Consider the following 14,880-nt stretch of genomic DNA (forward strand, 5'->3'; position numbering starts at 1 on the left):
ACTCGCAGCGTGGCAAAACGAGGAGGAATACAGGAAGAGAAATTGTAATTATGTACGTCTTGGAACCTTTTCCTGTCGCGTTGCAATCTTATCAACTCATGTATAACAGCTTTTAAATGAAATCCTCCGAGTAAAGAAGGCTTCAACTAATATCATTTTCTCTCCGTCACTTGCCATTACTCTGCCTGAATTCTCCGCCTTCTCCTCTTTTTCCGTTCTATCTCTCTCGATCTCTCCTCCGTATCTCGAGCGATGTACCTCAGTCTGTGAATTTGCAAGGAAAAGGGCACTTAGCGAGACGGGCAGACGTCGACGAGCTTTGCGTTGTTTTACATCTTTCCATCCGAGATTACGAGATATTCAACGCCAATTCCGGATCTGATCCTGTTCCCAGTAATTTCCAATTTAACGTAAAAACACTGTAAATGTAGGAAGAAAAGCTTCCGAGTACCTGCGGAAATCGATTGCCAATCTTTGTCGTATGAAATAAGAAAAAAATTAGATGCAATTACCTGCACCTACAAAATTCTTTTCGGGTTAAACAATAATTTCAATTCACATACCAGTCAGAAATATTTTATTAGAAACCAATGCTGATATGTGGTTACAGGGTTTAAATTAACTTTCCTTACTTGAACATTTCAATTAGTATTGCACGTCTTATAAGTTAATTATCTCCTATACTTATGCCCTAAATACAAGTCTTATACACGGTGATTAAGTTGGTGTATTATTTTATCTATCTATATATGTACAACCGATCGGAGTATCAGCAAGATCCAATTACACGATTTAAGAAAGATACAGGTAAAATAAATCCCCATGCAGGAGAAATATATCAAGCTGAGTGAATAAAATCAGTTCATCGACTTGTTAGATATCCCGAGAGATCCTCGTCTCTCAATCCTTGGCAACTAATTGATTAAATTTCCATCTTGCCATGCGTGAAACTTAGAAATTGAATTATTTCGAACCGCATAACTTCTCTATGTACAGGGGATGAGCCATTGATGGAAGGAGCTCCTCTGTATGGTGGGTTGCTCTTCCCTATGGGTTAACCGACTTATACGAAAAGGAAGATCGCCTCAGAGCGACATGCGAGACCCTCGCATTCGGGGCCAGTTTTTAAGGTGCGTATCCACCTGCCGTGACAGTGCGCCGATGACAAGACGCTCCATCTATTCCCTCCCAGTTGTTCTCCATCCCCCTGACATCGCCAGTTCAAAACACGGCGCAGGGCACGGGTTTGACATCGCACGCAGACCTCGACACCTGTAATCAAATGAGGTTATGTCATGCATGGAGAAGTGCAGCTTCAGCAATTGTTGAATCTTGCCTTTTGCTGTCCTTCGACATTTATCATACTCTGTTTGGTAATGTGCGTTCAGTCATGAAAACCTCGCCAAGTTGACGCCGGTAAAGTAAAATGCATAACTGTTTTAACTTTTTGGCTAACTTGTTTTTGGTCGCAAACAAAATGTAATTTCGATTCTATACGAATTATGTCACAATTCATCCCATTTTCTCACGCCAGCTGCATCGCCAGTCATTGTCACATAATTGTATAATAAAAGAGTAAACTGCACAGTAATATGCATAAATGCGTCAACCTTTCGGCTAACTTGTTTCGGTCCGAAACAAAGTGCGAGTTCAATTCTATACCAATTATGCGACGATGACTGGCGATGCAGCTGACGTGAGAGAATGGGATTCACGTCGGCTGCGACAAGTAAGAAATGAATGTTATAGAATTGAACACGCATTCTGTTTCGGACCGCAAACAAGTTAGCCGGGAGGTTAAGGCATTTATGCGTTTTGCTGTACCTTAAAAGAGTAATACGATATGACGGTGGTAAAAACCAGTTGGTACTGAATTACGAAGGCGTGTCTTCCCTTGGCGAACACAGCGAATATCATAATCTATAGGTGTTGTAACGAGGAAATGTCAAAAGCTAACGAGTCTGGATTCCCCTCGCAATGCCGTTTATTTCCCAGTTAGCACAACTTTCGAACTTGTGGTATTTCAAGAATCTTTCGGATTAAAAAATAGCTCGTGCCCAATTAAAGTTGCAAAATATTTGAGGAATTTTCGTTACAGTATCGTCATCCTGATTCGAGAGTGAGTGACGGTATAACTATACAGATCTGCTATGAAATCTTCTCAATACTGCAATTTAACAGCGCCACTTTACTGCAGGATATAAATCGATCGTCAATTTTTACGATCAATGAATCCTTGATTTTCCGGCAGCTAAATGATTTTCACTTCCGTAAGGTGTTCGGCAATTCCAACATCGGTTTCGCTATCCCCAGCAGATGGGTTTATCAAACTTACACAGATTCAGAATTCCAACAAAAATACCGTTCGTTAATCAAATTTTTTCAACGTTAATTGTCGCAGGAAAAGCCTCGGCAGTTCGGGGTATTGATCATCTACAATACAGACCCAGTTTATGATGTATATATATACATGAATATAATTTACCATAGAATGCAAATTTATGTAGAAGACCCTCCATTAATGATCTTGAAAAGTATGCAATTACAAATGGATGGACCGTAATTTACGAAGAAAACGGGGATCAAAAATCTTCCGAATAATTTCAATTCTATAGAAAGCAAGTATCTCGTGTTGGACAAATTGCAGACATTCCTGATGAGAGGGATAATCTGCTTGCTTTTGAAAGTAATTATACTTGCGAGTGAGTAATTTTAGGAAAGCAATTATAAATTAATACCGTAAGCTTCTAGAGATTGATTTTACTCATTATCTTGAGACGAATTGACAAAATATTCCCTTGAAACACATCCTGTATTGTAACCACTATCAACAGATAACAAGCATAAACATAACCTAGTGACTGCTAGAACAGTGATAATATCACGATCTGAAGTATGATTTAAAAACTTGAAAAAAACTCATTTTACAAAATCTGAAAAAATTCAGAAAAATCGTATAAAATAAATCAAAATGTTTGACACCTACTAAAAGATGGAGATTTCACAATTTCAAGAGATAAATAAGAAAAGCAAAGAAAAAATTATTATTGGATTGCTTTTTTTACACAAGAATGAACATAAAAGGTCATTATAATATGGGCCGAAAAATATATATTCTGAGAGATATTATAACGAGCTTTTATGTTCATTCTGATGTCAAAAATGTAATCCAATAATAATAATAATAATATTTTTTTCTTTCTTTTTCTCATTTACCTTTTGCAGTTATGAAATCTCGATCTTCTAATAGGCATCGAAAATTTTGTAAGATTTATAAGATTATTCTGAATTTTTTTCAGTTTGTAGAAAGTGGTTTTTTTTCCAAGTCTATTACTCTTTAGATACGCTAGGTCAAAAAATTCTGAAAAAAATTGCGATTGCATTTTTTTTTCATATACTTTCATACAAAAAATTATCAAGCCAATCTGAGACATTGACGTAGAATTAGTGTGGTTATATGTATAGTGTATATATGACATTAGAATGTATGAAAAAAATGACTATTTTGTTTTTAATTCAAGACGTAAATTTAAAAAAAAAACAAGTCAATAAAAATCAAGTCCTTCGTTGACTTTTGACTTTAAATAACTTTTGAAAGAGTAGATTTATCATAAAATGATAATAAACCTTTTGTGCGGGGCGTTCAATTCCCTACCAATATATGTTCCCGTTTTATCGATATACGCTAATTCGTTGACGAGTTATAAAATTCCAAAGTTAACAAGAAAGAATTTCCCATGTTATTTAAGTGGGAAATAGAAAATCACGATGAGGCACCCCTGAATATTAATATGCTGAATCTTGGACAGCATATTTTTTTCGACATTTGGAACAATATGTAGGCCTTGAATTTTGAAAAAAAAGGTCGATTTTTTTTATGCAAGTTAAATAGGTAAATAAAATAATGTAAATTAACCATAGTTTTGGATGACGATAGTGGAGCGGGCGGCTGAAGTTCGCGGAGCCCGTAGTTAAAGTTGTTGCACAACAGTATCGCTAAATATTCACCAACGATATGGGTCGTTGAACCTTAGTGTAACTGGACTAGGTACCGTTTCGGCCCCGGGTTTAGGAGTCAGCTCTTTGTTAACTAGACAATTTCGGTCGGGATGCCAGGGTTAAATAGGGCATGCGGGCCTGACGAAGTAGGGACCTCCATTATTTCCCTTTGATAGATCGGTGAAATCTGCGCTCCTCAGTAGAAACTTTTTCAAATTAGTCTCCCCTGTCATCGGATATCAGTTGTACACGGAAAAGAGATCTGGCCAAACTTGTAACATCAGTATTGTAGAATTTTCGCTGTACGAGCAAGTGCAATAACTATTACAGTTACGCTATAGTGACGTCAGTGATAGTGATATATTTTCTGCAAGTACTATAAATTTCTAGTTCCAAAATTACGGCACGGCTATAGTAACTTCTATTATATTAGTCATTACAAAATGCCGTAAATACAGCAAAGGTTATTCTAATGTCGCTATTACATCAGCCCGTTGGAAAATTACAGCTGAAATATTGCACGTTCTACCATTAAATTTGCTTGATACGTCAACCATCGGTGTTACTGCAACTTCTTCCCGACACTTCGTAGTTTATGACAAAATGTAATAAGAATAGTAATTATTACTAATTGGAATTACAATTAGCCCTCATCATTCGGGTTTCTTATACATTAAGTAACACGTTGAATCGATGATGTCATATTTGTACTTTTCGCTAGCTGATTACTGTTTCTTCCGTTGTAAATAGCTGTTTTTAATTTTTTTTTTTTAATAGTGGAGTTTTTGATAATATCGCTGTACAGAACACAGCACCACTTGAAAATGCCACAAAGATTTTTCACAAAATTGTAGACAATACTGCAACGATTTTTCAGTAAAAAATGGTATAGCAGCCACATGTTATTGTAAGTTTCACAATAGTTAGCTCTGGTTATAATATGTAGATGATTACAGAATCGGAGTTCTGTAAGAATTATTTTTTCATGTACAGCTACGGACAATCATTGTGGTTTATCTTAAACAAACATAGTGGTCATTTTGTTGGTGGTAATGAAAATGTCAGTTGTACACGATACTTCATTTCATTTTTTTGTCTTTCCACGATACACAGAGTATCCGCCAAAAAATATTTCTGTTTATCTTGTACGCCAAACGAGCATTTGCTAATCCACATTGTTACGACACAGGAAATACTGTCTCCAACCGGCAGTGGGAATGAGAGAACCGCTTGCGGTCGCTTTACTAACGCTAATGAAACGAGTCAGATCTGACCACTTTCACCGCGGACATCCTTTGCTGCGATCGTTTAGGTGGTTGACTGCTAATTCTGAGAAACAAACAAAGCCTCTCGACGTTCGTTTTCAAATATTCTGGGATTGATAGTAACCGGCAAATCGATAGAACGATAGTATTAGAATTTGTATTTTATACTGCATAGACCAGCAGCTATTCGTACCTTCGATCAGCGTCGCCAGAGCTGGATCCTTACGGCAAGCCTTCGTGGCTTTGATAACCTTGAACGAGACGCAGTACCTGAAAAACGTAAAAGCATTTTGACTGGTAAGTAACTGCGAACATTATCAATACGCATATCACGCTAGAATTTGCATCACAGTGTTTTGCTCTTTTTTGTTTGCCCAACTGGGAAGCAGCTCGAAAAAAAAAACTTCGTCGCTGCTTGAAATAAAATGTAACGTAAATGTAGGGGCCTAGTTCCGCAGTTTCCATCATGAGCTGAGCCCAATGGATATCCTGAAATTGGAGCTTTGCGTGATCTGCCGAGCTAGCGCGGGAAGCACAAATGATTGCACGCTGGAGGCAAAATTCAATTGTTCCCTACATGCATACACGCCCTTTTCAATACTGCCTGGAGGCTTCCTGATGCGCAGCATTTCATACGATCCTCACCTTGTACAGTGCAGTGCTGAAAAAATGTAAAAATCCTAACAGCACAGTTCATACCGTTTCAATGAGAAACTGGCTCACGCAGCCCTTTGCAAGGCTTCGTTTCTCGTGGGTGAAACCATAGGAAAACCTCTGGAGAGGGTTACCGCATCAAGAAGCAGTCGGAACACAGGTAATGGAAGCTCGGAGAAATTTCTTGGAGCAAGATGCATCTCGGTAAGTTCTTCAGAAGTCATCAAACCGATGGTACCACTTCGGACTGATTGAATTTACCCGGCTAACCTGCCGACTTATATTGATCGACCGCAGGACTTGCAAAAATCAATGTTACCGTCGGACACTCGTTACGGCTCTTCACTTGTACAACCAACGACGGCATTGAAGGCATTTTCGGAATGTACGAGACTGGATATCAACAGCGACTGTTCAATTACCACTGCGGGCCAATTAATTATCAGGGGACCGGTAGATGTAAGGGTCGAACAACGCGTACCCACATGCATACATATAACGTTTTTGTAACCTTTGTTATACGTGGGGAGTGCGGTAATCAAAATCCTATTTGGTTCGGTAGCAAAAATTTACACACGATGGTTCAACCGTGGATGTTATTCCCTTCCGCTAACCCTCGTCATCAGGAAAGTTCTGTAATGAACTTATATTTACACTAAGGGAAAATTGTGAAACTTAGCAGATCAAGTGTCTAACTGTGCATGCGCGAGCTTTGCCGCCCTTTCGTGCAGGCTGACCACCTCAATCTTCAGCGGTCAAGCGAGGCTTATGCTAGGTGATGCAATTTTTTTTTCGTCAAGTAGATTTCAAAATATAATCGATGTAGTGATTCGGGGAGGAATGGCAAACTTTTATCGTTAACTGATTGATGACTAATGAATTTTACGAGTAATCAGAACGGCACAATTTGACATCTCATGTCCTCTTTCGTGTAAGTTGGCTCTACTGCATTGCAAAAAAAAATATTATTCTGCTCACGCGCAGTCGACCATTCAGCTTGCTAAATTTCACCGTTATTTCTTTGTAGAATGTGTTACCTCTGATTTGGAGTTAATTAGTACTTACTTAATGTATATTATATTGTTACAAACTTGGGAAAAATTAATAACCTGGTGAAATATAAAAACTCTGTAACACTCACCCGTTCGAAATCGTATTTTCGTCGTCACTGTCTTCCGAACCGTCCAAATTTTTTGGTACTAACAAAGCGATTTCTGTAACCATCAACGTTGATACATGATTACTGCGTGAATTAAAATACTTACAAAAAATGATCGCGATATCTCACCTTTCTGTGGAATGCTGTAATTTCGTCGTTGACAATCGTCGCTGCTGTGGCAAATCCTGCTCTCCTCAAGCTGCGGACAGTGCTTTCCTCCATGTTTATCGGAATTCAGGATGGTCCGAGATCTAGTTTGCGTACCTGGGCCGCACTTCCTATCGCAGGTCGACCATGAGCCCCATGTTGATACCGTGCAATCGACAACTGAAACCATAGGAAACATTCGATATCTTTCGATCGATTATAGTATAAGCATATCTTTTATAGGAACGAGAAATTGCTTCACGGAGCACGAATCCTATCACGTAAGAAATAAAACGAATTGAAGTAGAGCTGAAACAGATGGTAATGAGATTAACGTCGAAATAAAATCAGAAGTATAAGTCGCAATTCTGTTGAATATCACATGAGCCAAAAGTTAGCCAGCAGTCAGAGTCGATATTTTTTTCTTTTAAACAGGCGAACAGTCGTGCGAATCCTATACATATACGTTGCGTCGTTGTAGTTTTTTCCCTTACCGAGCACCGGTTAAAGGTGGAATTAAAAATGGATAGCGTTGAAGAAAAAGAATCAAGTTGAAACTGCAGTGAAGGTAGTAATTATAAAAGAGTTCCACTGGCACGTAGCCAGACTCAGCAGTCTGTCCCCGACGGCTTCGGACTCTTGGTTCACGACGAGTTAACAAATTGCGCCAGCTACCGTATAAGCTACTCATCCCTTGAATTTCCGGTACAAACCATCAGCTCCAATTCAACCCTGTGCAATAAACTTCAATCGTATTGTAAAAACGTGCCCACAATTGAATTGAACGTATAGGCAACATGAAAGAAGCGGGTGAAGGGAATAACATTCAAATAGCAACTCATAGTCTTCAGACATGGAAATATATCGAAGCCATCGCGGATATCGGATAGAAATGACAGCTTGCGCGGATGGACGTAATTCGAGCAAAAGCGCGACGCTCATACAAAAGGCAAAGAACAATAAATTGAGTTATATCATCTCATTATTTGCTACGGTGAGTATACAAGCTTCGCATGCAATTGACGTCAATGGGCTTTTCATTTGCAGAGCACTGCCGCTTGATTAATTCTCAACGCGAGAGAATTCTTCGCTCGGCGGCGGCGTATCATACCGGGTGGAATTCATTTCCGGTAGGTATAACAAAAGCCAAATTGCGGAACAAGGCCTCTGCTAATTAGAGGGTCTACTGGAACGGTTCGAATACACATAAATATGGATTGCGTGCGGGTAGAAGATACCGCGTCGACGGCTGGTCGTGAGCAGAGCAACATCTTGTCTCGGAATTTAGTTCATCAACAGCGTGTTTCTAGTTCAGATTTTGTTTCTAGAATTGTCTGAGGCTTCGTAACGATAGGGTAAGTGAGATTTGAAACATTTAACTACCGGCAGATAAAATACGATTGGGATTTAATACCGAGTGTTTCCAAGTCAACGCTGCAATACGTTGGGTTGCCTAGCACTGATGGTAACAAATGTAGGTAAAACTGACCCCTACGGAGTTATAATCAATTCAGTCAAGTCATATAATCATTTTAACTTAACTCCGGAACCCGATTACTGAACGCTTTAGCATGGGCTATAAACCACGAAACAACTGCTTGGCCAACTTTACACAACTTGAAAATACGGGCAGTTCCAGCTCACTCGCGAGCACTTTAAACGCGCTACCTACCGATAACTGGGTAGGTCTGTACTACAAATATTTGTTCTCCTCAGTGGTAGGCAACCGAACATACTGCGGTGTTTACTTGGAAATATCCGCTATTTCATATTTCATATCATATCTTAATTTTGGGGTAAAACTTATACCACGATTCGTACGTACCTAACACATCTAATTACTTTCGCGAATCAATGAGTAATGATGATTGAAAAATCATTATGCTCAATTCAACCCACGTATACTGCTTCAAACACATCATGTTTTTCGACTTCGGACCGAATCTTACAATTAGCCATATTTTTAAACTTGATCTCCAGTAATATTTTTGCAAAAATCATTAATCATAGTCAGCTGTGATACAGCCTCAGATGAATGTTCAAATGGAATATTAACAATTGTGACACGATGTTGTTGATGCAAATTCTGAGATCGTACGGTTTTATTCTGCTCAGTCGTCGACTTGTTCGCTGCCATCAAAAAACGGGGATGATAATTGGCAAAAAATTTATGAACATTCACGGATAATACTGATAAGGATATCGAAAGTGAGTGATTTTCGAGATTCATGCTGCCTGAAGTTACCATATAATTTGGCACTTTTTTCGTATCGAGAGACCGAAGTTCTCCCTTACGAGCCATTTATCTTGTTTCAGCCTCATTGTTTGCACACACATGTGTAACCGGTTGAAGCAGACTTTATATTTATTACTTTTTCCTGGATGTAGCATGTCGTACGCCATATTGTAGTGAGTGATACAATATGAAGTGTACAATGTGGAACACATGACTTCCAGGGTTGGTAATTGGTCAATTTTATGCTACCTGCCAGATGGTTTATGTTTTTTCATTACAAAAACTTGAAGTGATGCCTCAATTTCCAACCCTATTTTTTCAACACGGTCTCGTTCAACACAAATATATTGTAAAAATATATCAGCCGTGTCACCGCTACGTTGGAGGAGATTTTTAGGGCATTTGCCATGGCAACCAGCCTTGTGAAAGTTGCCGTGGCCCCGTTCTACGGCAAATTCCAATCCCCCAGGGAATCCCCATGATCGGAGGAATTTCTCCGAAAATTCTGCGATTACGCAAAATTGAGCAGCAGGCGGGTGTTGGGTCATTTTGTCAGCTCTAACTTCCTTTAAGTCTTCTATTTCAAGAGTACATGTATTGGCTAATAGTGTTTCTTCAGAACTTGTACATGGGAGAAAAAGAATCCGTGCCGAAGGATATCTTTTGAATCCAATTTAAAAAGGTTGCTCTAAGAGTTCGAAGTTATCCCATTCAAATAACGTGAGGGAGATGTAGTTTTTGTTTTAATTGCTACTATTCAGCCTCACGTAAACGACACGGGCTTCATCTTGACATTATTTTGTAGGGGAAATGGATTTTCTGTAAAACTGTCATTCGAATATTACGTCTAAAGTCAATAGTTGAACCACCAAAACCGTTTAACGGTGTATTTTTACATGAAATTGACTTTCGAGCTGGGGCTTATAACTTTTGAACCGCTTGAGCCACGGATTTTGCTCAACGGACTTTTTTTTTTACGGGGAATTTACCTCTCTGAAAAGTGCTTTCAGGAGCAAGTTTGCATCATGAAGTGCGAGTGCTGGTAATAATTAAAAAAATTTACATCTTTCTCTGCATTCCAAGAACGATCTTTGAAATTTGAATTTAAGAGATAACCCTCCATAAAGATTCTTTTTTTTTGCTATGCACGTACAAGTTTCTCAATCGAGAGTAAAAAAAAAAATTAAAATCTGTTTCCAAACCAAACACCCTAATTTGTGCATTTTAGAATTGCTTGTAATACCAGTATTTCACCTACCAAACAAATTTAGAAACAATTCCAACTGTTTCTATAACGATGAATTTGTATTATTCGTCGCAGCGGTGCTGGGCTATCGTTTCCGCGGGCGCGAATTGATCCAACAGTTGACTAATCAATAAAATAAAAAAACGGAATGGGAATCTTGAATTGCGAAAATCGAGGCTGCCAACTCTATATACTAAACGTCGATATCTTTTATATGGCTAGAAAAACTTAAAACTTTGCTTCAATCTCGTCACGCGACCTCAAATATATCGTAGTTCATATCTAGCTACTAATAGTCTGAAATAACTAAGCATAACAGCAGGCTGCTACTATTTTGTAGAGGTTGATCACTCCAAAATAGTAAACAATCTAGCAGACTCGTTCGATTTCATTCTACAGTGGCTCGTTGTTATATTCAGTAAACTGTTTTCTCAAAATACACTGGAACACTTCTTTTAAAAACATTTTGGAACCGTTAAATATTTAATTTAAAATTTAAACAGTGCACTGATATTGAATATGATCAACAAATGGAAATATTGAAGTGACTACTAAATAAAGTCCCGTTCCAGTGACTTTATTGAAAAAAGTCGTCCGAATAGAATGAAACATCGTCTAGTGAAATACAACGGATCTGCTACATTATTAATGATTTTAAAAAAATTTGAAATGAAGCATCAATATTGAAACTATTGTTTATAATTTCTGTACTTTTTATTTTTGTATTTTCAAACAGTTCTTTGCAGCTTATAAATATAACAGTTTGATAAAAATACTATGTGTGACTATTTCGTAATAAAATTGTTAAACAGTATCGATTGTCTTCACCCAGCCTTGCACGTGACAGAATAGTTTTGTGAATTAAGTTTTTTAAATACTTATTTTTCACTGGCTTTTATTTTTATTCTTGTGTCTCTCTCATTGTTAGACTTCTTTGTGATCAAAGAAGTGACGAGCAGTACACAGGTTTCTTCTTTACGTATCATTTACCGACCGAAGCGGCAGTCCGTCAACAATTTAGCACTACAGCATTTCTCCGAAGTAACAAGCTAATTATATTATTTAAAGAGTGTGACAGTCGTACAGACGTAGTGGTTTAAAACAATAATCCATCAATTGATCATGGAATCACTCTGAATCATTCCTCATCGAGTCTCTTCTAAATAATTTCGATTGCTCAAATCTACACTCAACGAATAGAAATAAACCATGGGTAAAACTGTAAAAATCATGAAACCTAGAATATACCAAACTTGGTGCAGATCGAATCTATCTTCCAATCGCATTAAAAACTCCTGACTAAATCTGTTTATGTTCCAACCCTCTAAAAGCCGGATATGCGAGTTTAGAGACACGTGCAGGACTCACCTCCACATGTTTCTTTAAAATCGTTGCAACAGTCTCCCAACTTTATGCATGCGTGATCGCAGTAGCAAGGCTTATCCTGAGGACCTTCAATAATCGCATAGGGAGATGTCTTCTGGACAACACACGCCGAGTCTCTGCCGGAGCAACAGAGTTTCGCTTCCTTGCAACTATAACCAGCCTGGACTAATTGGATCAGCCAAAATGTCGTCAGCACCATCGGCACCAGGATCGCGTTCAAGATTGCACTCCTCATTATTCTCCTCTAGATTCAAATCTCATTTGGATCTGTCGGAACTGCTCCAGCTCGTTCTCATATGTTGCTTATTTCACAATGCGTGTGAAAAATTGTTCTTTTCAGACCAGTATGATTAAAAATAAGTTGTTGATGTATAGCTGCTATCATATCGACTTTATTGATTGGGGTCTTCAAAGCTTGTCGAGTAACTGACTGTACGGTTCATTATCAAGTATCTCAGCAAGCACTCAACTCATGGCTGTTTTGCTGATGTATATATGTGAAAATTATGGGATGACAGGCATATGATAGTCAAAAATGATGAACGAGAATCTTGATGTTTTATACTCGGGTTAAGCACTGGTTACTGCAAGTTTGAGAAAACCACGTAACGACTGTTCGATGCACATAAAACAATGATAGTACAACCACATTTTACGTGATATAAAAGCATTTTCGATCCATTAATTAATGATTCTGAAATTGCTTGCAGTATTGGCTGTACGTATTCTGTTTAATATAGGATTTCGAAATGTCATAGGTATCAATATTTGTATGGAACGATTCGAATTTAATTAACCGTGATGAAAATCAATTTAGTTATTGGAATCTGGCAGCCAACAATGAACGCCTCAACGGAGTTGACTCCGGTAATGAGATTAATTATATTGTATACTTTTTGACGCACTTGTAAGTGGTAAAACGGTAATCTGTTCTTGAAATCAACAGTTTTTAATAATCATTGAAATTACGGAACACTCTCACCACGATTATCCGAAACGCGAATTTCCCTAATTTTTCCGTAGGTGCGCGTAAGGATTATTATACTAAAAAAGTATGCTACTTAAATTGTACCATCAATGTCCGCTAACCTGACGGGGCTGAAATACGCGACCCTACTAAAGTCAGAGCGGAGGATTCGCGCCCTCGACAACGCGACGGAACTTCGGCGCATGCCTCGAATTCGCGTTTGACGAACCAACAATTAATTAAGTTGCAATATTGCCGCAGCTCGCACGGTACTCGCAAGTACTTCAATCCAGAAGCGGTGCCGTCCTACTACTGCTGCATGAGCGGCGTAAATGCAGTCTGATGCGTTCTCCGCGTTAAATTTCTTGCAGAGATAATGACTCTTCAATAAAATTAATAGCAACAATCTAAGTATATGCTTGGCCTTAGTAGAAAGTCAAGTCTTCGTAGATTGTTGTAAACGTCTGGCTCAGAAGAATTGGACTTTGGCCGTGTTAGAGAACAACACCTACTAAACTTCATTGTACATAAAAAAAAAATTTCACCGTAACAACGGAATAACAAATTATATTTGCTTGTACAGAATATCAATGACATTTCAATTAAATGTTCTGATGAAATTCATTATTTTCTAACTTGCGGTAAACTATGGTCAAGAAAAGAATACATTAATTTTATTGAGTGGATGAAAATAGCATTTGACTACGATGAAAAAAAATTACAATCGAACCAATCTGAATTATAATCGGTGAGATTAATATATTATGATATTATTTTGGAATATTCACTAGACACTCAATTTGCTTTTCTTGTATGTTAATTCACGCACATTCGCCACTATGCATTAACCCATGCTGTATTTTTACAATCACGAATAAGATATGACACCTAGAACGAAAACGAATTCGGTATATAAAAATCTGTTCGGAATCTATACAGGACCAGAAAAAAAATATCCAGTACCAGTGTAGTTGAGCAGTAAACTTAGTTATTTCGCGAAAGTGTCTCATAGGAAATTTAACCCTTCAGAACACAGGTTGTCCGTACCACAAACATTACTCGCGTGATGATAACAAATTTCACGGTTCTACGCAAGCGGTGAGCGCAAAATTTCATACATAATAATAATATAATATTAGGTTAAGTTAAAAAAATAATTAGTAAAATATTTTTGAAATTCTATAATTTAACCATCTAAAATTTTATTCTGTAGCAATATATTTAAACGATTTGATTATTTATGTATAATAATAAAAAATTCAGTAAACCAAGTGTTTTTCAGGTTACGTGTATTCAAAATTGAAGTATAAATTAATATGTGGTGATTGATATAAAAGAATAACAAGGAAATTTACTTATCGAATACACGAAATAACTAATGACAGTTATAACAATAACAATTATTTATCATATTTTTCCATTAACAAATACTAGTTGTTCAGATTACGGTAATACATATATATTTATATATATTTTAGAACTAGCGGCTGTAATTACGACTTACGGTTTTGATTACCATCTTTAGTTACGTGATGAGAAAAACTCTCACGGTTGCAAATAAACTCTTTTTTTCCTTGATATTGTAAGTGTTAAAAATTTTTATTTTCAGTATCCAAAAAAGCATGAAATTTCGTGTAGGTAAAAAAACTTTTAAGTGGTCACTCCATTTGAAATTTTGAAAAAATGAAAATTTAAAAATGGGTGTGAGAGAATGTCTCTATACGCTAGTGATGACAGGTTAACACATGGGATATCCATCTACATTGATGGATTCAGAAGATATCCTACTGACATCCGCCTGCATTTAGGCAACTGAGAGTA

General features: G+C 37.6%; 1 protein-coding gene across 2 annotated transcripts; it reads right to left on the reverse strand.

The window, feature by feature from the left end:
• Positions 1-568: 568 nt before the first annotated feature.
• Positions 569-13,200, reverse strand: LOC124211588 (somatomedin-B and thrombospondin type-1 domain-containing protein-like). Of its 2 annotated transcripts, XM_046610815.1 has the most exons (6): positions 13,165-13,200; positions 12,075-12,676; positions 7,207-7,404; positions 7,060-7,132; positions 5,458-5,534; positions 569-1,272 (listed from the first exon to the last, which is right to left on the reverse strand). In XM_046610815.1, exons 2-6 carry the CDS (start codon positions 12,325-12,327, stop codon positions 1,064-1,066), a joined length of 810 nt encoding a protein of 269 aa, XP_046466771.1. In that variant the 5' UTR covers positions 12,328-12,676; positions 13,165-13,200; the 3' UTR covers positions 569-1,063. The 2 variants fall into 2 exon arrangements, with proteins under 2 accessions (XP_046466771.1, XP_046466772.1); XM_046610816.2 differs by lacking the exon at positions 569-1,272 and adding an exon at positions 4,346-5,328 and having other exon boundaries at positions 12,075-13,194.
• Between the last annotated feature and the right edge of the window lie 1,680 nt (positions 13,201-14,880).

Source organism: Neodiprion pinetum, chromosome 2 (genome assembly GCF_021155775.2).
Source record: "Neodiprion pinetum isolate iyNeoPine1 chromosome 2, iyNeoPine1.2, whole genome shotgun sequence".
Lineage (NCBI taxonomy): Eukaryota > Metazoa > Arthropoda > Insecta > Hymenoptera > Diprionidae > Neodiprion > Neodiprion pinetum.

Excerpts from the sequence above, each read along its gene's own strand:
- LOC124211588 (XM_046610815.1), bottom strand. The coding sequence starts at position 12,327 with ATGAGGAGTGCAATCTTGAACGCGATCCTGGTGCCGATGGTGCTGACG. Across the intron at positions 7,405-12,074 it reads TTTTAAAGAAACATGTGGAG|TTGTCGATTGCACGGTATCA; the intron begins GTGAGTCCTGCA and ends CTATGGTTTCAG. Across the intron at positions 1,273-5,457 it reads TCTGGCGACGCTGATCGAAG|GTGTCGAGGTCTGCGTGCGA; the intron begins GTACGAATAGCT and ends ATTTGATTACAG.